This window comes from Myotis brandtii, unplaced genomic scaffold (genome assembly GCF_000412655.1).
Source record: "Myotis brandtii unplaced genomic scaffold, ASM41265v1 scaffold523, whole genome shotgun sequence".
Taxonomy (NCBI): domain Eukaryota; kingdom Metazoa; phylum Chordata; class Mammalia; order Chiroptera; family Vespertilionidae; genus Myotis; species Myotis brandtii.
The window spans coordinates 735393-756856 of NW_005369902.1; the positions used below are offsets into that span (position 1 = coordinate 735393).

The 21464-nt window shown below is 56.7% G+C and overlaps 1 protein-coding gene across 1 annotated transcript in view; it reads left to right on the plus strand.

The window, feature by feature from the left end:
- Nucleotides 1-21464, plus strand: part of RAB11FIP4 (RAB11 family interacting protein 4 (class II)) — a 75536-nt gene extending 54072 nt beyond the window's left edge. The window contains exons 4-15 of the mRNA XM_005877634.1: nt 3455-3684; nt 5994-6188; nt 6745-6879; nt 7176-7211; nt 8315-8414; nt 8656-8759; nt 9918-10058; nt 12230-12311; nt 12775-12912; nt 12986-13144; nt 14401-14544; nt 15608-21464. Of these exons, the coding sequence (XP_005877696.1) occupies nt 3455-3684; nt 5994-6188; nt 6745-6879; nt 7176-7211; nt 8315-8414; nt 8656-8759; nt 9918-10058; nt 12230-12311; nt 12775-12912; nt 12986-13144; nt 14401-14544; nt 15608-15724 (1581 nt within the window). The 3' untranslated portion in view covers nt 15725-21464. The remainder of the gene's footprint in view (nt 1-3454; nt 3685-5993; nt 6189-6744; nt 6880-7175; nt 7212-8314; nt 8415-8655; nt 8760-9917; nt 10059-12229; nt 12312-12774; nt 12913-12985; nt 13145-14400; nt 14545-15607) is intronic.

Below are 21464 nucleotides of genomic sequence, written 5' to 3' on the forward strand. Positions count from 1 at the left end.
CAGCCCAGGCTCCCTCTGCCTGGAATTGACCTTGGGTTTGTCCGGGAACTCCTGGAATCTTGTAGCTTCAGTAGAATTTGCGTCACCACCCCCAGGCGGATTAATCTTTAGCTCCCGCACATTCCCCAAAGATCTCCTTCTTCCTGGAAGTTCGCGTGGCCTGGGAGCTCACGCTGGGCCGCAGCAGCCAGGCCGCCTGGCCGGAGGTTGACCTAGCTCTCGGGAAGCCCGAGCAAGTCCCAGTCCTCCTAGAAACCCTGCGAGGACATTTTTATTATGGACGAGTTCTTCCTTTCTGTCTGTAACTTTATCTAAAAACCATAAAAGAAACAGGCTTAGAAGGGTTTCTAGTGTGACTGGGTTCTGCCGGCCAGTGCGCGGTGGCTCAGGCTGGGCTGAGAGTTTGCCTCCCGGCACCTTCCTGCCGCTGCCCCTGCTCTGCCTCCCTGCCTGAGGGGTGGGCATCGGAGCAGGCTGTCCCCAACCCCAGCAGCACCCTTGCAGGCCCAGTGCTGCCCCCAAGCCCTTCCCCAGAGGCCCAGGAATGGGGAGGACTACAGGTGACAGGGATGCTTTTATCCAGGACAAATGCCAAAGCGCTACCCTCCCGGACTCATCGGGGTGCAGTTAGTTAATTTCCATCTAGCCGTCCTTATATTATTTGAATGGAGGGGAAAACTACCAGAAATGGTTTTGAAGTTAAAATTTCCACTGGCCTCGGGCAAACAATTGTGGGTTGAATGAAAAGGGTGATAATGTAGGGAGCAGCTAACTTTAAAGGAAAAGGCTGGCATGATGAGAGAGAAAGAGAGAGAGGAAGTGAGGAGTGTGTGAGGGGCCTGGCGTTGGCAAGGGGAGACTGGCTTTAGGTCTCTGAGGCTGGGAAGTTCCAGAGTAACCCCTGCCCATGTCAGATGGAGACCATGAGTCCTTAATCTCTGCTCTGTACACCTCCCAGCGCTCTCCGGGGCTGTAGTGAGAGGCGGGTGGGGAGTTTGTGAGACGGACATAGACAGGAGGCTTTGTCAGGTGTGCGGGGCCAGGCAGATAAGGACTCTGCTCAGTCACAGGGTAAAAATACACCTCAGGAGGTGGCGGTCTTGTTGGGAAGGAGGGACCCCTGTGGGGCGTCTATCCTTTCAGTTGCCCCACCTGTGGCTGAGACAAGGCCACTCTGGTTGGGACCATGGGTGGGCTGCCCGGAGTTGGTTCGCTTGTGGGATGTCAGGTACCAGGTACCTGCATGCTGTGAGTTGGGTGTCTCCGGGCACAGTGCCCGGCAGAAACTCAGCCTCTGGGTCTGGGTATCCAGTGAGGTCAACAGGAGTTGTCCCGAGGCCAAGCCGGTCACCTGAGCACCGATGCTGGTCTCACTTGGCGCCTGCCTGCCGTCCCCTGGGGACCCCTGCTGGCACGGTGCTGTGGGGAGAGTGGGTGTTGGTGACTCACAGTCCAGTCCCAGCCCTGCCACTAACTCCCACGAGGCTCCAGGCGAGTCACCGCCTACACAGCGCGGGAGAGGAGACCCAACTCACAGAGCTGTGAAGACCGGAGGAAACGCCCATTTGTAAAGTGGCTGAGTGCTCTTGTGAGCCACAAAGCTGGGTTCCTAGCAGTGCTAGTCCCCCTGCCGGGTCCGGGAAGGTGAAAGCCCCTGCAGGAGCCCCAGCTCTCCTCGGAGGGCTGTCTCCTCCTGCTTTCTCTCCGGCATCCACACACTGACTCGGGGAGTTTCCTGTGGGGACAGGAAGTGGGCACATGCAGTTGCAGCAATAGGGCTTCATAATTAGTAAGCTGCCCTGTGATGTGTGTTCTCATGGTCACCATGAGGTTTGAAAGTCCATGAAGTGTGGGTTGCACCAGTGATAAAGGGAACCGCCTGTGGCTGAGGCAGGTGGGGACCGCAGAGGCAGGCCGAGGACTTTTGGCAGGTGACTCTCTGAGCCGTGATGTCCTCATTAGTAAGACGGAGATAAGAATCCTGAAGAGGTGTCACGGAGCCCAAATGGGGTAATATATCAGCTCTCGGCGCAGACTCGGTGGCTGCCCAGTAAATGTGAGTTCCTCCTGGGATGCAGGTCGGGCTTGCAGGGGAGGAGCTGGCGTAGGACAGGATCTGAGGGAGTTGGGAGCCACGTGGGCTTGGAGTAGTGACATCTAGGTAGAAAGGGCTATGTGAACGCCAGGGGTGATTTTAATTACACAGTCGGGGGCCTGGCTGTCTGATGCCGACTTTATTGGCCCATCTGGTGCTCAGCCGGAGCCTGGCACTGGCAGGAGCCAGACTCATTAATTAGCATCTCTTAGCCCAGGATGTGTTGGTGGGTCTAGACCCGCAGGAGCCTGCGCACCACTGGCTGCACACCTCTGGGCGGGCACAGCACGCCTGTCTCTGACCTCCTTCCTCAGATGTCCCTGATCCTTGTCTGAGGAGCCGCTGGGAGGCTTCCCACAGCCCTTCGACTGTTAACCCTCCCTGCAGTTCTGGGGCTGCCGGGAGCACCTTTCCTGAGAGGCCCTGCCAGCCCGAGCCGAGGAGCCCGCTTGAGAACCTTGGAGCAGGTGGAAGCAGTGCCACCTGGGAGGTACCCACCTCCTCAGAGACAAAGTGGCCCCAGGAAAAGGTTTGCAGAGAGCTGTCCCTCAGACCAGAGTGAGCTCTGCATCAAACCAGACCCCTTCTCCTAGAAGATGATTTGAACAAAAGGTTCAGGCAAATTGTGCGCCAACATTGCACCGGGCAGCATGCTAGGCGCTGGGGACCAGCCCAGAGCGCAGAATGGAGAGCCTGGTGTTCTTGCTCCTGCATGGCTGTGGCAGGGCCAAGGAGACTGTGCCTCCCAGGCTGGCATCACATCCTGTGACTGGGGTGTATTCTTCGAGGCCCACTGTGACACAGCGCTCCTGTAAGACTTCACTGCCACTCCCAACTTACAGAGAGAACTAAGTCCCGAGAGGGTAAGGGAAGTGCCCAGCGTCATGGAGGGTGTCATGCTGCATGCACGTCCCTGTGCTGGGTGGCAAGCTCTGCAGGTCAGGGTCCTTGTTCTCGGTGACCATTCATTGGGGCTGTGCCCTGAGCTCCATCACCACGAAGCCTTCTCCCAAGCCATTTGGCAGCCTGTGCAGCCTTTGTGATGGGGATCGTGACAAGCTGCCCGGGTGCCTTGAACCATGGCCGGCCTGGCTGTGGCCCTCCTCCATGGGTGGCTGTCCCTGGGGGTTTGACTCCTCACTGGGCTCTCGTGAGGCGGGCAGTGTGAGAGGCCCCAAGATGAATCACCTGGCAGGCGCTCTCATACCTGGAGCCTCAGGGTCCCTGCGTGCCATTCCCGCTGTCATTAGGTGGGGCGCCTGGACTTCATAATTAGTAACGTGTCCTTGCCATCTGATGACCAGTGCTGAGCCCTAGGGAGCCACCCTCACTCACTCCGTGTGTCTCTGTCCTTTCCAGGGCAGCGAGGTGCCAGGCCCCACCTTTGCTGATGGCGAGGTCCTCCCCAGGGAGCCCGGCTTCTTTCCTGAGGATGAGGAGGAGGCTATGACACTGGCCCCACCCGAGGGCCCCCCCGAGTCAGACATGGACAGCCCCATGGAGAGCACCCAGAGCCTGGAGGGGCCCGTCGGGAGCCCTGCCGAGGAGAAGGACGGGGGTCTCGGGGGCCTGCTCCTGCCCGAGGACAAGTGAGTGAAAGCTGTCTGCAGCCCCATGCGTGACCCCTGGGTCCGGAAGCAAACGACATACACTCGGGGTTCCCATCCCAGGCATACGTTTCATGGGTGTTGTAAATAGCAAAACTTCAGGCAACCTAAAGGCTTAACAGCAGGGCCAGTTCTAGAATTTTAGGCAACCGTGTAAAGTCAAGCTTCACTATTTAATGATACGGGGTATCTGATCTCAATTAGTTTTTTAAAAAGGCAAGATACAGGATGTCAATGAGGTATGATCTTAGTTTTATTTTAAAAAAATGTACTAGTATATAAAAATATTTATATATATAAATGCCTGGGAAAAATGATTCCAGAAAATTAGCAGTTCTTTCAGGATGAGATTATTAATGGCTTTAATTACCTCCCATCTACTGGGCTATATATTCTGTATTTTATTTATTGCTCATGTGTTCTCATATCCAGAATTATTATTTTAAAATGACATTAGGACCTAGTGACTTCCCAATGGGGCAATGTCGTTTTTTAGTTGGTGTCAGCAGGGGGTCCCTCTCCTTCCAGCCCTCACTCTGTCCCTGGAGAGATGATACGTGTTTGTGGGGTGATGGGCAGCAGCCGCCCTCATAGCCGAGGCCGTGACAGTTGGGAGCTGGTATCCCATGTGTCAGGAGGAGGTAATGGTCACAGCTGACCCTGAGATTTGGAGCGGCGGGGAGGGGTTCCCGTATCGATCGAACCATATGAAATTGTCCATTTTTAATAACTTTCAACTTTTAAAAAGCAATTTCATATGGTTCAACTTAATGTATTTCCTCAGCACAGGAGTTCTCAAACTTGGGGGCTCTGGGTGTTCTCGAGGGGCCTTGTGGAGTTGTTTATCCATGTGCTTCCTGTGACCAACCCAAGGGCAGATGGTCACTGACTACAGACCTGTTGGCCTTTTGGCTAATCATTTGCCACTTGATTGTCTCCATTGATTTCTGGGACCATCAGTCACCAGGAGGCAGCCAGCAGCAGGTGCCAAGAGTGTCAGTAAAATGTACAGGAGAAAGGAGGAGTGTGATTAATTCAGCCTGAGGTGCTGAGGAACCTGAGGGCAGACAGATAAGGAAATAAATTTCAGTAAAATGTACAGGAGAAAGAAAGGAGGAGTGTGATTAATTCAGCCTGAGGCGCTGAGGAACCTGAGGGCAGACAGATAAGGAAATAAATACATCTGGGTGGAGGTACTGGAGACTTGATCTTTAACACCCTGTCATTAACCCTGGGAGTCTGAGATAGAACCTGGGGTTCCTCGGGGGCACAGTTTGAGAACCACTGCCTCAGCCCCTTACACACTTGTTTCAGGTTTCCGAGTGTGGAGGCTTGGGAGGTCAGAGAAACCCTAGCTTATGAGTAACAGTACCCAGGGAATACTGCATGATGACCAACGGGAGGAAAGATCTTGGCAGGTGATAAGTTGTGCCTCGCTCTGTTCTTGGGTTAGGGACAGGGCTCCACCAGCCTGACACTGTACCCGCTACCCCGTGGGTCACTGAGGTGAGGGGGAGGGGGGCGCGCAGGGTTTCTGACCGTGTTTCTTGGAGTTAAGCTCTTTGGGACTAGAAATCCCCTCTGTAAACGGGGAGGAGCATCTCACCTGGTAGCCCATTGTTGTTAAAACTTCATTGTTAAAACTTCATTTCATTATTAAAGGAGTACAAGCCAATTAAATAGAACTTGGGAAAGTTGGGGAAGTGAGAACGGAGGGGAAATAACTAACTTTACTCATAGTCCCACCACCCAAAGTCAAGCTCTGTTACCACTTAAATGTATTCATTTACAACTTTTCCTTATTCTGTATAGACGTTTATCATGCTCAGTCTTACTATAGCTGGAATTTTATGTACAACTTTAATTAAAACCTAATATTAATTTTTCCACGTTATTGCCATTATTTTTAATAAACCTTTCAACAATGATTTGATAGACCATAATTTAATAAGCTAACTTACTGATATGTATTATAATTTAATATAAAGTGTGATGTAAAAAGAGGAAAAAAAAGAAAACAAAAAAGTATAATAATGTAAAGTAGCTGAATGTGGACCATTGGGTTATAAGCAATTTTTGCTGCAGGGTTTGACTATCTCTCAGGCAGAAACAGTTTCTATGGTGAGATATTCCCCTTGGATAAGGTCCCAAAAGTGTACTTAGCATATCACCAGGCACAAACTTAATCAGGCCCCTGGCATCTGTCGAACCAATGGACCTCTTAGTAGGACTGGTAGCTTTCCGACCCCAGGCTGGGGCCTCATTAACGGGCAGCCCTTCTCTCACACCAGGTCCCTGAGCCACACTCCATCCATGACGACTTCAGACCTCTCCACACACTCCACCACCTCGCTCATCAGCAACGAGGAGCAGTTTGAAGACTACGGGGAGGGAGACGATGTGGACTGTGCTCCCAGCAGCCCCTGCCCCGACGACGAGACCAGGACCAACGTCTACTCGGACCTGGGGTCTTCAGTGTCTTCCAGGTGGCCCCTCGGTCTGGAATGGCGTTTGGGGTCCAGGAAAAGTGGCAGAACCAACCCAGCCGCATCCCCGGGGGGTTCAGCAGGCAGAGTGCTGAGCTACATGGGTTCTGCTCCTGGGGGTTGAGGGGGTTGCATTTGCTCCTGATTGGGGGTCTGGAATTCCTTCTCTCTCCTTCCATCTTGGGGAAGAAATAGAATTAACCAGCCTGGGAGTCTGCAGACTCGGGGGTCTTTGTTGTCTTGTTTTCTAGAACCTCATTGTTGAAGGGTTTTTCCAGGTGGCATACTTACACCTTCCACACACCTGACTCATTGATTACTCTAACTCTAGCTCTCTCAGTTGCCTTATCTATGAAATGGATACAATTCATTGGCTGCTTCTATTTGAGAGTTTTGAAGGAGGGGAGACCTGGTGCTGTCCTCCCACTCTCCACCCCCAAACCACACACACAAGGTTCCCAGGTATTGGGGAACCCAGTACAGTAAGCTCGGCAGGATGGGGTGGGCACCAGACCGGACATGTTAAGAAGGGGTTGCCTTCTCTTTCATGAATCAGTGCAGGGCAGACGCCCCGGAAAATGCGGCACGCATACAACAGCGACTTGCTGGATGTCTACTGCTCTCAGTGCTGCAAGAAAATTAACCTGCTGAATGACTTGGAAGCCCGACTGAAAAACCTGAAGGCCAACAGGTGAGGCCCGGGCCCAGCATGGGGGCAGGTGGCCGGGGGTGGGGTAGGTGGGGGCAGGAGGGGAAGCAGCAGGCAGGTGAGCGCACTCTCAGAATGGGGTTGATCCTCGGGGCCTGGGTTTTTTTGCAGCAGGAAAATCCGGGTGCTGCCTCTCAGGACCGAGCTGATCAGGGAAATCCCTTCGCTGGGCTGGGAAAAGCTTGGCTCACACTTCGGTGCCTTGCAGCCAGGGCACAAGGGGCAGCCCAGAGCCCCGCTGTTCAGTGACCATGTCTCCCCTCTCTCTTTCTCTGTAGCCCCAACCGAAAGATCTCCAGCACGGCTTTTGGACGGTAAGCCCCCTCCATCCCCCCACCCCAAGGGAGGACAGGTTGAATGCTGTCCCTGCTGCCAGGGCGGCCAGCTCCATGCCAGCAGCCCCGACCCAGGCGGTGCCCTGCACCCTGTGTGTGGCTGAATGAGCAGAGAGAACACGGCGTGCCAGGCAGCGCAGGCAGAGCCACCAGAGGACACACTCCTGAGAAAGAAAGGCCCTCCCCATCTCCATGCCTTGTCCTCTCTGGCAGAGTCAGCATCTGCAAGGCCTCAGCTGCCTCAGCCTCAGGCAGCACAGGGCCCCTCGCTGTCAGTGCCTGTCCTGTGCTCTGAGAGGCCCTGGGCTTCCTGCTGGCAGAGGTGGTGGCTTCGCTCCAGGTTAGATCCTGCGGAGCTGACTAACTGGGACCGCCAGGACCCGGCTCTGGTTCTCCTACAAACTGGCCCCGGGTCTGCACTCAGGGCTCTGGGAGCTGCCAGCGAGCGCCCAGGCTCCGGCCCAGGAGCCAGGGTGAGACGGCCTCTTGGTGGGGACCCTGGCTGCTGCCTGACAGTGGGAAGTGGGAGCCCTGGGGAGTGGAGCTGGGATTTGCCTCAGGCAAGAGCTACATCTGCCTGCTTCCAGGATTCCAGTCTCACCCACCACACACTGCCAGCAGTCCGGGTGGTCTTCCTTTGCCCTCCTCCCGGGGCCCAGAGATATAGCAGGAGCAGCTTGGTGAGGGCACTGGGTCCTGCTTCCTGGTGGCCTCTGGGGCCAGTTCTTCTGCTGGGACCGTGGAGCCAGGCTGGGGGGGTCGGCGCTTATCCACCAGCTCTGGTCACTTGGCAGCTACTGGCTAGATCTACCCTGTGTGGAAGGGTTCTGACGCAGCAGGAAAGAGCTGGTATGGATTGGCCCCGTATACGGGGCTCTGAGGGGCATAGCAGCCACCTGCCATCCTCTGAGCTGGATGACCTCAGGAGCTCAGAGGTCAGGCAACTCTCCCCTGGCTGGGTGTGGCCAGCCTCCTTAGAGGGGGTTCTGGCGCACACATCCCCAGGGTACTGGGTGCCCCAGTCTGGACCTCAGTCCCCAGAGGCCCTCTGCATCCAGACGCGCCTCCCTCCACCCCTGCAGGCAGCTCATGCACAGCAGCAACTTCAGCAGCAGCAACGGCAGCACCGAGGACCTGTTCCGGGACAGCATTGACTCCTGTGACAACGACATCACAGAGAAGGTGGGCCCTGCTCCCTGGGGGCAGCAGGGAGCACCCCGGGATGCTCTCTGGGAGCTTGGGAGACCCTGTACCTCCTGATCACGTGGGCACATCCATCCCCACCTCATCCTCACTCCCACCAAACATGACTGCTCTTCATACAGTCAGCTGGAGGGCCTGGCCTTCGGTCCCGTGGTTTCTAGGTTCTCAGTCCTGGGGCCTCAGAGGTTTTATCCACCCCCACCTCTGCCCCCTATTGTAGGTGAGCTTCCTGGAAAAAAAGGTGACGGAACTGGAGAATGACAGCCTGACCAATGGGGACCTGAAGAGCAAGCTGAAGCAGGAGAACACCCAGCTGGTGCACAGGTCAGGCTGTGGCCTTGGCTCGGGGGCGCTGGCTGTGACTTAGGAACGGAGGGCTGTCCCTGTTGCTAAGTCCCCAAGAGAAGCTAGGGGAGCTCTCAGCTCTGCGGGTCTGAGACGAATCAGCCCCTTGCTCCCTGGCTCTGCCCACGCAGGGTGCCCAGGAGGACAGGTCTTTGGGGACAGGGAGACAGGTAGGAGCCTGACTTTGGCCCCCCCAGGTCTGCAGCCCCAGGGCATGTCTGAGGCAGGAGCTGGGATCCACTCTCCTGTGTGTGTCCTATAAAGATGAGAGCCTGGCCTCCCTTCCTGGGGACCAGCTCTGCGCAGGGAGAGGCTGGTGTGAGTCGGGGACCCACACCTGCTGCCGGTGGGGAAAGCCCAGCATTGCTCTTCTCTTCTCCAATGGAGGCCCGCTGAACATGGCGCTCCCCAGTGCTGACAGGAGTACGTGGGAGTGGGGGTGCTGCACTTGCTCCTGATTGGGGGTCTGGAATTCCTCAGCGCACAGAGCATTTAGTTGTCTTCCCAGGACAGCCTGGAACTTGTTAAACGGATCCCCGCCCAGGCCCTGATCCTCAGCCTTGTACTCCCCTCCCAGAAGGTCAGTCTCATAGAGGGACTCTTGCCAGTGACATGTGCCCCAGGTGGAGGGACTGCTGAGGCCCCCGGGACTGGGGTTATAACACCCATCGTGGGGCCTGGCCCTGTCCCAGGTCTGCCATGCTCAGGCCACTAGCCAGGAGTCAGGTGCCCAAAAGCTGAATTATTGACTAAGGGGTCCTGGCAGGAAGGGAGAGAGGGAAAGGAGGAGAGGCCTGAGGGCTGTTTCGTTCAGCTGTGGCGGGGCCTGCCGTCCCTCCCTCTGTCTGCCCGGGAATCCCACCTTCTCAGGCACAGCCTCGCTCCCCTCTGGACCCACTGCCAGGCCTGCGCCTCCATGGCATGCCCGGCTGACACACCTCTCCTTGGGTGCCATAGTGTCCCTAACTCATCTGTCAGCAAAGCTGCTGGCCCCAGGCCTGACAAACACGCCTCCACCTCCCACAGGAGGGGCGTTAGTGACTTGGGGTCCAGGGCTCCCCGTGGCTGCAGCCTGGGTGGGGTGAGAAGACACAGGCCATGGGAGCTGGCCCTGGACTGGAGTCCGCCCCTCCACAGGGTGCACGAGCTGGAGGAGATGGTGAAGGATCAGGAGACCACGGCCGAGCAGGCCCTGGAGGAGGAGGCGCGGCGACACCGAGAGGCCTATGGCAAGCTGGAGAGGGAGCGGAGCACGGAGATCGAGCTGCTGCACACCAGGTGGGCTTTATTTTTTTTTTTTTTAATGTATTTTATTGATTTTTTACAGAGAGGAAGAGAGAGGGATAGAGAGTTAGAAACATTGATCAGCTGCCTCCTGCACACCACCTACTGGGGATGTGCCCGCAACCAAGGTACATGCCCTTGACCGGAATTGAACCTGGGACCCTTAAGTCCGCACGCGGACGCTCTATCCACTGAGCCAAACCGGTCAGGGCTGGGCTTTTCCCCAGAGCCGGCTGCCTCCTGACCCCCTCTCCCCCCACGCTCCTGGCACAGCCTGTGGGGCAGTGCTGCCGTCCCCATTTTAGAGACGGCAAAGCAGCCAGAGGGGAGGCCTTGTGTCCTAGCAGTTCTACTTTTGATACCTAAACACGTGACATGTTCTCTAGGCGTGTCAAAGAGTGTTCATAGCAGAATTGTTCACAGCAGGTAAAACCGGAAACACGTGTCTGGGTAAAAAGCCCCCAGAGGATGGGTAAAAAGCCCCCAAACCGGTATTGTTGCCTTGATTCCTGGGCTGAGACTAATGTCCAGGCTTGGAGCTCCCCCTGCTGTCAGATTTTTCACTCGCCCTGGGCCCACAAGCCACGGGAAATGGAAAAGCTGGGCTCCAGTAGAGATGTTAGAACCTGAGGCAGGCAGGGAGGGGTACTGACCTGGGATTCGGGGCTGGTCACCCATCAGTTCCATGAGCTGGAACGCACTATGTCACTTCCCTGGGCCTCAGTTCCCTCACCTGTCATCCCTCCCTCCCTGCCTGAGGGTGGGTGAGCTGATGTACGTCAGAACACTGCTAATGTGTGAGGGCTGTGCCGATGTCCCGGTTCAGGGAGGCCTCCTGGGCCCTGGCAGAGCGCACAGCTGCCCCCGCACTCGGTCCCCAGTGTCCGGGCTGAGCCTTCTTGGTGTCTGCTAGGCCACCTTGGGGGGAGGGTGCGTTGGGAGGTGGGCTCCCACCTTGCCCCTCAGGGCTGGCAGCAGGTGCTTCCCCGCCTGCGGAGGTCAGGCAGGGCCAGAGGGCACTAGTGCACTTGGTGCCCCTCCACCCGTCGGCGAGACCTCCTAACTCCCCTGTGCCTGAGACCCGCTTTGTTAGCTTTACCACCAGGGGTTCACTCATGTCTCGAAGCTGCTGTTTTGCATCTGTTTCTGGAGGCTGGTCCCTCATTAAGTGGCACTGTTTTCTGTCTGCTTCTGACAGCGGGCCAGGGGGGCTGGCCTGAGAGGTGTCTGGGAACAGGTGGTGGAAGAGGACAGTGAGTGTGGGCCAAAGGCCAAACCACAGAAAGCCAGCCCTCTTGGGAACTGTCTCCTAACTCATGCCCCTTGCACAACTCCAGGGGGCGCTGTTCATATAGAATTTGCAGACTGTGCTCCCAGAGTCATGCGGGGTGCTTTGTTCCTCACATCCGCCACCATCTCGAGTTCCCCATGAGGTGGCCTCGTCAGAGTGCACGTCTGAATTTCTTTTTGGCCTGGCCTGTGGGCTTCTCCTGGAGCAGGTGTGGGAGGCAACCAATCAATGTCTCTCTCACATCAATGCTTTTCTCTCTCTCTCTCTTTACCCTTCCTTTCCCATACACTCTCTATGGAAAAATCAGTGGGAAAAATATCTCCGGGTGAGGATTAAAAAGAAACCAACACCACCTACCTGGGCACCCGGGCTGTCTTTTCGTGGGGTCGCAGCAGGACAGTCCCTGGTGAATGCTAACGTAGAGGATTATGATTATTGGAACTAGTTCCTGTGGATGTCAGAGGTAGCTATAGTGAGCTCTCAGAAGGAAGAGCCCTGGTGAGATGCTGTGGGGAGAACAGAAAACAAATACGGTCATTGCCTTCAAATTGCAGATTCCAGCAGGAGGGCCCAGTCACAGACAACCACAGGAAGACTTCCTCTTAGGAGAAAAGCATGCCCCCTCATTAGTTTCAGGCCGTAAGGGTGCATGTGAAAAGAATCTTAACGTTCTTATTCACAGACGAGTGAATCACGAAAAATATAAAAATAATTCAGTGTCTTTACCATTTTTCCTTGGATGATGGGAAGCTCAAAGCGGTGTTATCGTTTGAAATAATTATTTATATTCTCTCTCTTGCTTTCTGGTACCTTTCCTCCTGCGGGAGCAGAGATTGCTGCAGATTGTCTGACATCTTCGTCCTTCTCTCCTCAGGGTGCAGCAGTTAGAGGAGGAAAACACAGAGCTCAGGACCACAGTGACTCGGCTCAAGTCGCAAACAGAGAAACTGGACGAGGTGAGCAGCAGGTGCAGCACCTCCCAGGCCTGGACCTGGAGCCAAATGCACAGACATGCAGCGTGGCCACACGAGGCCTTTAGTTTCTGAAATTCTAATAAAATTGCCCTAGAAAAAAGGCAGTAAGATACGAACAATGAATTGTCTTCCTATATTTCTGATTTTCTGCAGTGAATATATTTCCTTATACAATAAAACGGAGAAAAGGGTTACTTTCTAAACGCTCGGCTGCCACCTTCTAGCCAAGTTTCATCTGGCGTCACTGAAGGCCGGCAGAGGCCTCGGTGTTCCCGGCGGTTCTAGAGTCCTAGGGACTGGATGTTTCTGTAGCGGGACTCGGCGGGCTCTGTCTCGGGGGTGGTCTGGTTGCCCGAGGTGGCTGACACGGATCCTCAGGGAAGCCCCGGGGCACACTGAGCCCCTCTGGGAACCTTCCTCACTCACCTGGTTTTCCCGGCCCCAGGAGCGGCAGTGTATGTCCGACCGGCTGGAGGACACCAGCCTGCGGCTCAAGGATGAGATGGACCTGTACAAGCGCATGATGGACAAGCTGCGGCAGAACCGCCTCGAGTTCCAGAAGGAGCGGGAGGCCACGCAGGAGGTGGGTCCCGGGCCAGAGGGCTCCAGGTTCCCTCCTTTGCCCTGCTCCCACCAACGGCCTCTCTCCCACGCAGCTCATCGAGGACTTGCGGAAGGAGCTGGAGCACCTGCAGATGTACAAGCTGGACTGCGAGCGGCCAGGCAGGGGCCGCAGCGCATCCTCCGGCCTGGGCGAGTTCAACGCCAGGGCCCGCGAGGTGGAGCTGGAACATGAGATCAAGCGACTCAAGCAGGTGCGCCCTGGGAGCCTCAGTGCGGCGGGATCAGGTGTCCAAGGCCCTGGGGGTGGGTTCCCACACACTCCTGCCTGCTACACTCAACAACCTGGCTGTCAGGGCTGCTCGCCCTCATCTCTCAGCTCAGGCAAGGCAGCCATGGCTGAGGGAAGTTTCCGGGGCTTTCCTTGGGATCCATAAAAAGAAATAGACACCACTCTTCTGTCTGGGCACGTGGGGTGGGGAATGAGACTCCCCCCGGCCGAATATTAGTGCCTCCCTGTGTGGGGTCTCCCGGCAGAGCCATCTCATAAGGTTTCTGGGAGCACTCCTACAATGGAGACCCGTCAGGGGTCGGGGACGAGGGACCAGGAGGGGCAGTGACCAAGTGAGGGAGTGATGGCTGCTGAAGCCCCACGCTTAGCCCGGCTGGGGTGGGAGAGCGCCATACAAATTATACCGGAGTTGGCTCCACGGCAGCTGATGCTGGTGCTCACCCTCCCTCGGCAGTACTAAACCCAGCTCTTCTCATCCACCAGGGGGCGCCTGGGGTCCCAGGTGTGAGTCCTTAGAAGCCTTTGGCAAAAGCTAGAGCATGGGGCTGGTGAACGGGTCTGGGCAGGGCATGGGCGGGTGGGGTCTGGGGAGTGAGGATGCGCCTGGAGAGAGCTCCCAGAGCAGTCCGATGGTCTTAGGCGACCCCTGTGAAAGGGTCGTTTGACCCCCAAAGGTGTCGTGACCCACAGGTTGAGAACCACTGCCTTAGAAGCCTTAGGCAAAAGCTAGAGCATGGGGCTGGTGAACGGGTCTGGGCAGGGCATGGGCGGGCGGGGTCTGGGGAGTGAGGATGCGCCTGGAGAGAGCTCCCAGAGCAGTACTCCTGAGCCCGGCTGCAGGAGGAGCTGAGGAGAGAGGCCACTGCCAGCCCAGACACCCCAGGGCATCGCTTTTCCTCCCCAAGGGGCCAGTGTTGGAGGGCAGTGTCCCCACACAGGGCCTCGGGGGCTCCATTCTGGCTCATGCACCCCCAGGGAGGAAGGGGTGACCTGAAACCAGGCTCCCCGAGCAGGGCTGTGACTTCTAAGAACCCCTTGACCTCCCAGGACCCAGCCCTTTCCCCCCACCCAAGCCTGGCAGCGGCCACATCATCTATGGGGTCCTTTCATGACACCCACCTGAGGGGAGGGTACTGGTGGGAGTCAGGTGACAGTGGATGCAGACAGGTGGGTTCTGGATGCTTCCGGGAGCTGATCGTGCCTTCATCCTCCTCACAGGAGAATCATAAGCTGAGGGATCAGAATGACGACTTGAATGGGCAGATCTTGAGCCTCAGCCTCTACGAAGCAAAGAACCTCTTTGCCACCCAGACCAAAGCACAGTCCTTGGCTTCGGAAATCGACACGGCCTCACGCGATGAGGTAGCGTGCCCGTTCTCTCCTGCTCTCACTTCGGGGCCGGTCCTCCTCTAGCCCTGCCCCATCCCCACCTGTTGCAATGTCGAGCCCCAGGCTGCCCAGAGCAGGGAAAGCAGACCAGGCCTGGCCCCGGGGAGGCCCCATCTGCAACGACCCTGAGTGAGGGCAGAGCTGTGGGAGGGTTTCATCAGCTCTGATTTCCCGCAGGTGGTGGGAGGAGCTCCGGTTTGGAGCTTGAGTCTTAGCTCAGCCACAAATGTGCTGAAATGGCCAGTTGATTTCATTAACACGTAGCCCAGAGGGTCTGTCACTCCCCTCCTCCAAGCCACTTCTGGAGCACCTGCTGGCAGTAAGCCCTCACTTCATCTTCTGACAACTCGGGGGCTGTCTGAACAGACTGGGAGGCCAGGACACAGGATCACTGAGCCTGTGGAGGGGGAGGGACCCAAAGTCCCCTCTTCCTGCCCCACGGGGTTACGGTTATAAAAGCTCGGGTCTCTCTCCAAATACTCCGGTTACATTTAAACATGAATCTAAGACAGTCATTGAACCCCTTACCCTGTGCTGGGACCCCTGGCCTCAGAGAGCTCCCAGGTGAGCCGGGGAGATGCAGCGTTTCAGTGACATCCCAAAGGACTGTCAGGAATGGACCTGGAGAGGGGCAGGGGCAGTGGCAGGGCCTGGGGTGGCGAGGGGGCCATTCCAGGCTGAGGAAACAGCCTTACAAGTCTTAGGGTCCTGGGGTTTTGGGTGTCCGTCTTGATTATAAATGCCTTTGGCCAGTGTTCTCAGCTTTTACCAAAAACTTACCCAAACCTGGGCCCCTGCACAGACCAGTCAAATCAGGGTCTCTGGGGGTGGGCCTGGGCATCTGCATGGTTCACTCTCCTTGGGTGTGAGTCGAGCCGGGCTTTAGACTCGTGTCCTGGCACCGAGTGCTGAGGTTGGTCTTGGGGCTGCCTTGCCTGGGTCTCCTGAGCTCTGTCCTTGGGCACTGGCTCCCTGTGAGCCTGGGCACCTGGCTCCGCCCAGGCCGGCCTCTGACCGCCTCTCCCATTACCATCAGCTCATGGAAGCCCTCAAGGAGCAGGAGGAGATCAACTTCCGGCTGCGGCAGTACATGGACAAGATCATCCTCGCCATCCTGGACCATAACCCCTCCATCCTCGAGATCAAACACTGAGACGGGGGCTGGCTGCAGCGTGGCCTCGGGACCCCGGGACCCCAGGACCGAAGGGCAGACCCTGCCTGAGGATGCAGCCCCAGCCGGGCCCCCCCACACACTGAAAATGTATCCCTGGCCACCATGTAATGTGTACTGGTGTGGACGCTGAGCACACAGCGAGGGGTGAGCGTGGGGCCGTGGCTGGGGGTGACTCGGCGCTGTTAGCTGTCCATGCACTTTGTGGTCCCTTCGCAGGGGCAGAGCGTCCTGGAGGTTGCGGGGGGCAAGGTCTGCAGTCAGGAGTGACTGTAATAATAAGAACTGGAAGCTTGTGTTGCAGATACTGGATAAAATGATTCTACCTCTGGGGGTGAGGATTAAATACTCTAGGGAGACAGCTCGTTCTCCCACCCATGCCTTCTGGGAGCAGGAGCAAAGTTATGACCTTTCCTGGGAGTTCAGCTGTCCAATAGCAGTGTCCTCGCCAGCCTCTGTAGCCACCTTTGAAGTCCAGGTGCTGGAGCTCAGAGAGGAGGAAGTGGCGTTTAGGGGGACATGAGGAGGGGCCCCCACCAGCCCCTCCCTGGCCGGCAGCCCCTGCGATGCTTGTGCGCCGTGTGTCCAAAGGACTCGGCTTGCTGCCGAGCCACCTTCATTCTGAGAAGCCTCGTGTTTTTAGCGCCCTCCGTGCCCCTCCATCCCTGCTGACCTACCTCCCTTCCTGTTTTGTTTTGAGACCATGAAAAATAAGCAGCGTTCACTTGGCTGTAACTTGCAGGGATTAAAGGAAGGAGAAGGAGGCTGAGGGACGGGGGTGTTTCAGGCACGTGTTGGCATCGGGCAACCAAAGACGTGGTTTTCGGGGAGGAGCACGCTCGCCTCCCCACCAGGTTCCTTCCTCCGGCTGCATCTGGAAAGAGAAGCCAGGATGGACCGTCAGCCGCTTCTGGGGCTGGCAGTGGGCCTTGCTCACCACCCTGCGTTCTGCGCAGCCTGGTGACAGCAGCCGCGGGCGCGGGTGTTCAGAGCCAGGCCTCTGGGCTGGGCTCAGCTGGGCAGGGAGACCCCGGCATCCCAACTTTTAGGAACACACCTGCGTTCGGTCCTCAGCCAGTGGGAAACGAATGCTGTCCTGGTGGGAGACACAGTTGGGGAAGTTTCAGGGAAACCTTAGTCGTCTGTCCTCGGGCACGTGTGGGAGTTCACACTCTGGATTTTCAATGTGATCTTTTGTTCGGGGCAGCTGGGAGTAGATAGGGTACTTTTCCTCTGAGTTTTCCCAGTGGTTCTCCATTTTATATGGCCGATTCGTTTCCTCAATCCAAATATATAAACATGGATGGTCTTCATTTCCCCCCTGAAGTTTGCTTTCGTTAGCACTTCTAGTGTACAGGGAAAGTTTGGGCATGTTGTGGAGGGAGTGGAGGGGAGTATGCCGGGAAGGTAGGGTAGTGGCGGGTGAAGAGGGCCCCTGGGGACTTGGGGGTTCCCTGCTCACAGAGGTAGGCTGCGGCCACGACCCACCTTCTTTCCAGTCCTGTCAGCTTTTGCTTTGGTTGGATTGTGTGATTTCTTTTCAAGAATATGTGTGGGGTTTGTTTCAAGCGGCAAATAACGGGGCTGCGTTGGCTTGATCTAGGAGTTTGGGGACCCCCACACCAGGAAAACCAGGGCAGGAGTCCTTCCTCCGGAGCTTCTCAACCCCTTGGGACACTGGTCTCCTCGGGCTCCACCGAGGGTCTGAGCAGTGGCTCTGAGAAGTGGCCGTGGAAGGAAAGCATAGGGAGCCGGTCTCTCGAGAATTTGCTAATAGGACGGAGCGCCATGAATGAAAGGAAAGGAAAGATAATCTTGGCCTGGCTTTGGTCTGGGTTTTACTTGGGAAGGAGTCCCACAGCAGAGATGGGGGCTTGCCCCAGGGATGAGCGTTTTATGTGTAAAACTGTACAAGCTCCTTAGCTGCAGGGAGGTGGGAGGCTGCCCCTGCCTGAGTTGCAGTCGCAGTGTGGGAAGGGATTTCTGCCTTGGGGAAAGGGGCGGGAAAAGCGGTCAGCCCGCAGCGTTCTGCGCCTCCTCCTGCAGGGGGCACCACAGGCACACTCCCCGAGGAAGCCCCGCGTCTGCAAGGCCCTCAGGACCTGGTGCAGGGGTGTGGGGCCTCTGGAAGAGGGAGGACTTTAACACGAGGCTGAAGTCCATGTAACACACACCTCAAGTTACACCCAGCCTCTGACATCAGCCAGAATACCTCTTATGAAACCTCGTCTGTCCAATTGGCTTTTTCAGATGACACTTTAGAAAAGCTCTTCTGTGCTTGAAAGCTAGCCTGAGGAAGGCGGGTGCCTCGGGGTCCCAGCCCCCCAACCCGGCAGGTCCCAGAGCTGCACTGACTCTGGGTCTGCCCTGTTCCTGTGCTGCCTCCTCCCTCATGTGTGCTCAGGTTGAGGGTCCTGCCCTGCTCGCTCAGTCCTGGTGAACAGTATCCAGGATGCCCAGTGAAATTTGAATTTCAGGTAAACGACCTAATTTTTAGTAGAAGTATATTCCACGCAATAGTTGGCACATAATTAAAATGGAGAGATTTTTGAAATTCTGATCACAGGCCCAAATCCCCAGAGGTTCTGATTTCATGGGTGTGGGTGTGGCCCAGGCTTCGGACGTTTAAAATTCCACAGGTGATTGTGATTTGCCTGGGTGGCCTGTGTGGGTTTTGGTTTTGGTTTTGGTTCTTGCTAAACCCAGGTAGGAACCAGCACTACCTAGAGCAGCGGTCACCAACCTTTCAGACCTCACGAACCACCAGTGTCCGCGGACGACTGGCTGGTGACCGCTGCCCTAGAGGGGCTTCTGCAGAAATGCCCACTTTATATGACACTGGCCTGTCCTTGCACTCAACTCAAAGCCAGACAGAACTCGCGGAACTGGCACGTTAGTTTTATCTACAGAATCTAATAGAACGGAAGCCCCTTCTATTAGATTCTGTGGGAAGGTATAAGAAATAAAGTTCTAGTACAAAAAAAATTTTTTTTTAAATTTTGACGTGGCCGGAGTTAGACAAGATGTTTTATTTTAAATGTGTTAGATCCTTGCCGAATTGTAAGAGGGACCTTTCTTTAGCTTGACTTGACTTCTGACCTGGTAAAAACACAAAGCCCGAGATGAGAACCTTCCCAGGCCCTTGGACCTGAAAGGGTGGTTCTCGGCTCTGGCTGGACATTGGCATCGCCTGGGGGGATTTTTAAAATTCTGCTGACTGGGCTGACAAGTTGGGGTTTAATTGTCCCGGGTGTGGCCCAGGCGTCTAGATGTTGGGAGGGTTCCCCGGGTTTTGCTAATGTGCAGCCCGGGGGCTGGGGGCTGGGGCCTGTCCTGGAAGGTTGCTGGCCAGGGTCAGGGAACACGGGAGGAAGTGGCTGTTGGGCTTCTTAATCCAGGTGTTAGTTAACAGGGAGTCTCCTGCTGGGCGGGTGGTGGGTTTTCCTAAGGTGATTTCCGATGGCAGGAAGTTAGCAGACCCCTTGACCCCAGAATGCCAGGCCAGAAGCCTTCAGGAGCTGGCAAATCCACCTGTTCTCGCCAGCCTGCGGGTTAGCCATCTTGAGTGGGCAGGTCTTCTTGGTGCCCGCAGTCAGTGGGTGGCAGGAGTGGGTGGCAGGAGCAGGACAGCCTGGCAGGGAGCCGACAAGCAGCCTCAGAAACAGTGGGCTTTGCCTCGGGTCGGTGTCCCCTGGGTGGGTAAGGGTTGCCCCAGCTCCTCCCTGAGTAGCCAAACCAACACCCGCCCACAATCAGGAGGCTCCAGGTACTGTGACACCCGGGAGTCTGATTCCTGGCCCAGTCAGGAGGGCACAGTGTGGGCGCTTTTGTTACAATGAGGGACAGAGGCCTCCCAGGACTCCTGGGGCCGTGGGTCAGGGAGAAATGAGCCCTCTTTTTGTGCTCTGTGGGTGTGTGTTTACTAGTAATGAATTAGCAAATTTAACCCTAAAAGCTAATGTAGATGTGGTTGGAAACGGGAAGTTTTTGGATGGTCACCATTCCAAGGAAATGACTTAGTTGTCCCCGCAGATCTGCACCTGAGGTGGTTGTTAGATTGAGGAGAGGGCCGTTCCCTGCTGTCATCTCCAGCCTTTCTTCCTTTGGGACTAGGCAGCCCCTCTAGGGCTGTGATTCAGGCTGGGAGACAGGCATGCTGCTGCGGGGCCTCAGGCTAGGGGGCCATGCCCTCCCCGTCACTCTGAGCAAGTCCCTCCCCTTCCCTGACCCTGGGACCTCTGGGTCCTGCCCTCCTGCTCTGTCTGTGTGTGCATGAGAGGGCGGGGAGCAGGACCACGGCTGCCCCCCTCATGGCAGGGCAACTCCAAGGCTGCCCACCTGGGAAAATAGACCACTTTCTAGAAAGTTGTTTCTAAAAGCGTAAACCCTGGTGAAGTCCATGCGCCATGATTTTGTTGCTCCGACCTTGTGCTTCTCTTCCCGTTGTGACTGTAAGGGAGGGATGTCTGCCCAAGCCCCCCAGGAGGGGTGGCTGGGAGGGGCACCCCAGGGCCACCCCCGCAGGATCTAAGTGCTGTTGTCCCAGGAGCCCGAGCCTCCTGCCGGGACCCGCTGTTCTGTGCTGCACAGGCTGCGTTTTGTCTGCATGGTTTGGGGTCATTGTCCTTGTGCCTTTTTCTTCCCCGTCACCCCTGTACAGGACTTTCCATGTTGCCACTGCCCCCTTTTCTACATCCTCTCGTTGCCCCTGGCCCTTCCCGAGCCCTGTAAATGTGTACATAGTGTTGCACTTCGTGTCCGCGTGCCTCCGCCACGTCCGGCCTGCTCCCCGTGTCCCAGCTCGCCCGCCGCGGGGACCAGGCTCCACTGCCCCTTCGTCACTCAGCCGTGCAGACGTGGTCACTTGTACAGAATTTTCCATGATGGTCTTAAGCTTGGGGGGCTCGGGCCCACTTAGTCCCTCGTCTAGCCTGCTGCTAGTGTAGAAGCCTCGCACACCAGAAAGGGTGACTTCGTGTAAACTTCTCCCACAAACCTCTCCTGCGTTGGCGTCAATATTTATAGAAAGTAGAGCGCACCTTCCCAGCCTGGGGCTTCAGCCCGGCAGGGACGTTCCGGGTCTGACAGCTCCGGGTCTGCCAGCTCCGTGGGCCCCTCGGAGGTGCACCCCCCGCCCCCGGGGAAGCCGCTGCCATCTGGTGTCTAGAACAGCTGCGGACAGGTGGGCAGAAGGAAGAGGCTTCTCACTGCTACCCCGCCTGCCGTTAACAACTGCCAAGCTCTCCCTCATCAGCTGAAGGTGCTCAGACCCGGGTGCCATTAAATCCCGCACTGACGTCGGACCGAGGTCAGACCGGGCGCGGCTGCAGACTCCCTCGCAGCCGGCTGGCTCCCTTCACCCCAGCTCTCTGGGCTGGGCCTCCTGGGGGAAAGGGGGCGGGAGTTCCAATGGAATGAGTTGCACGTGTGGCCTCAGGTCCAAGGGTTGGTTGATGGCTTTGACTCTGTGGGTTCCACCTGAGTCTGTAGCCCCAGGAGCTTCCATCTGGAAGCGGGCTTAGCTCTCAGCCCTCGAGCTCAGTGAGACCCCCGTCTCCAGGCCCCAGGGTGGGGTGAGGCCCCAAGGCTGTGAGCCGGGGTCCCGAGCTCTCCACCCCCAGCCTGCTTCCAGCCAAAAAGAAGCAGGCTCTCAGAGGCGGGCTCCCTCGGGAACTAATGTACAGACTGAGGTGTAAATAAACAGTTTGCTTTTCTTGCCTGA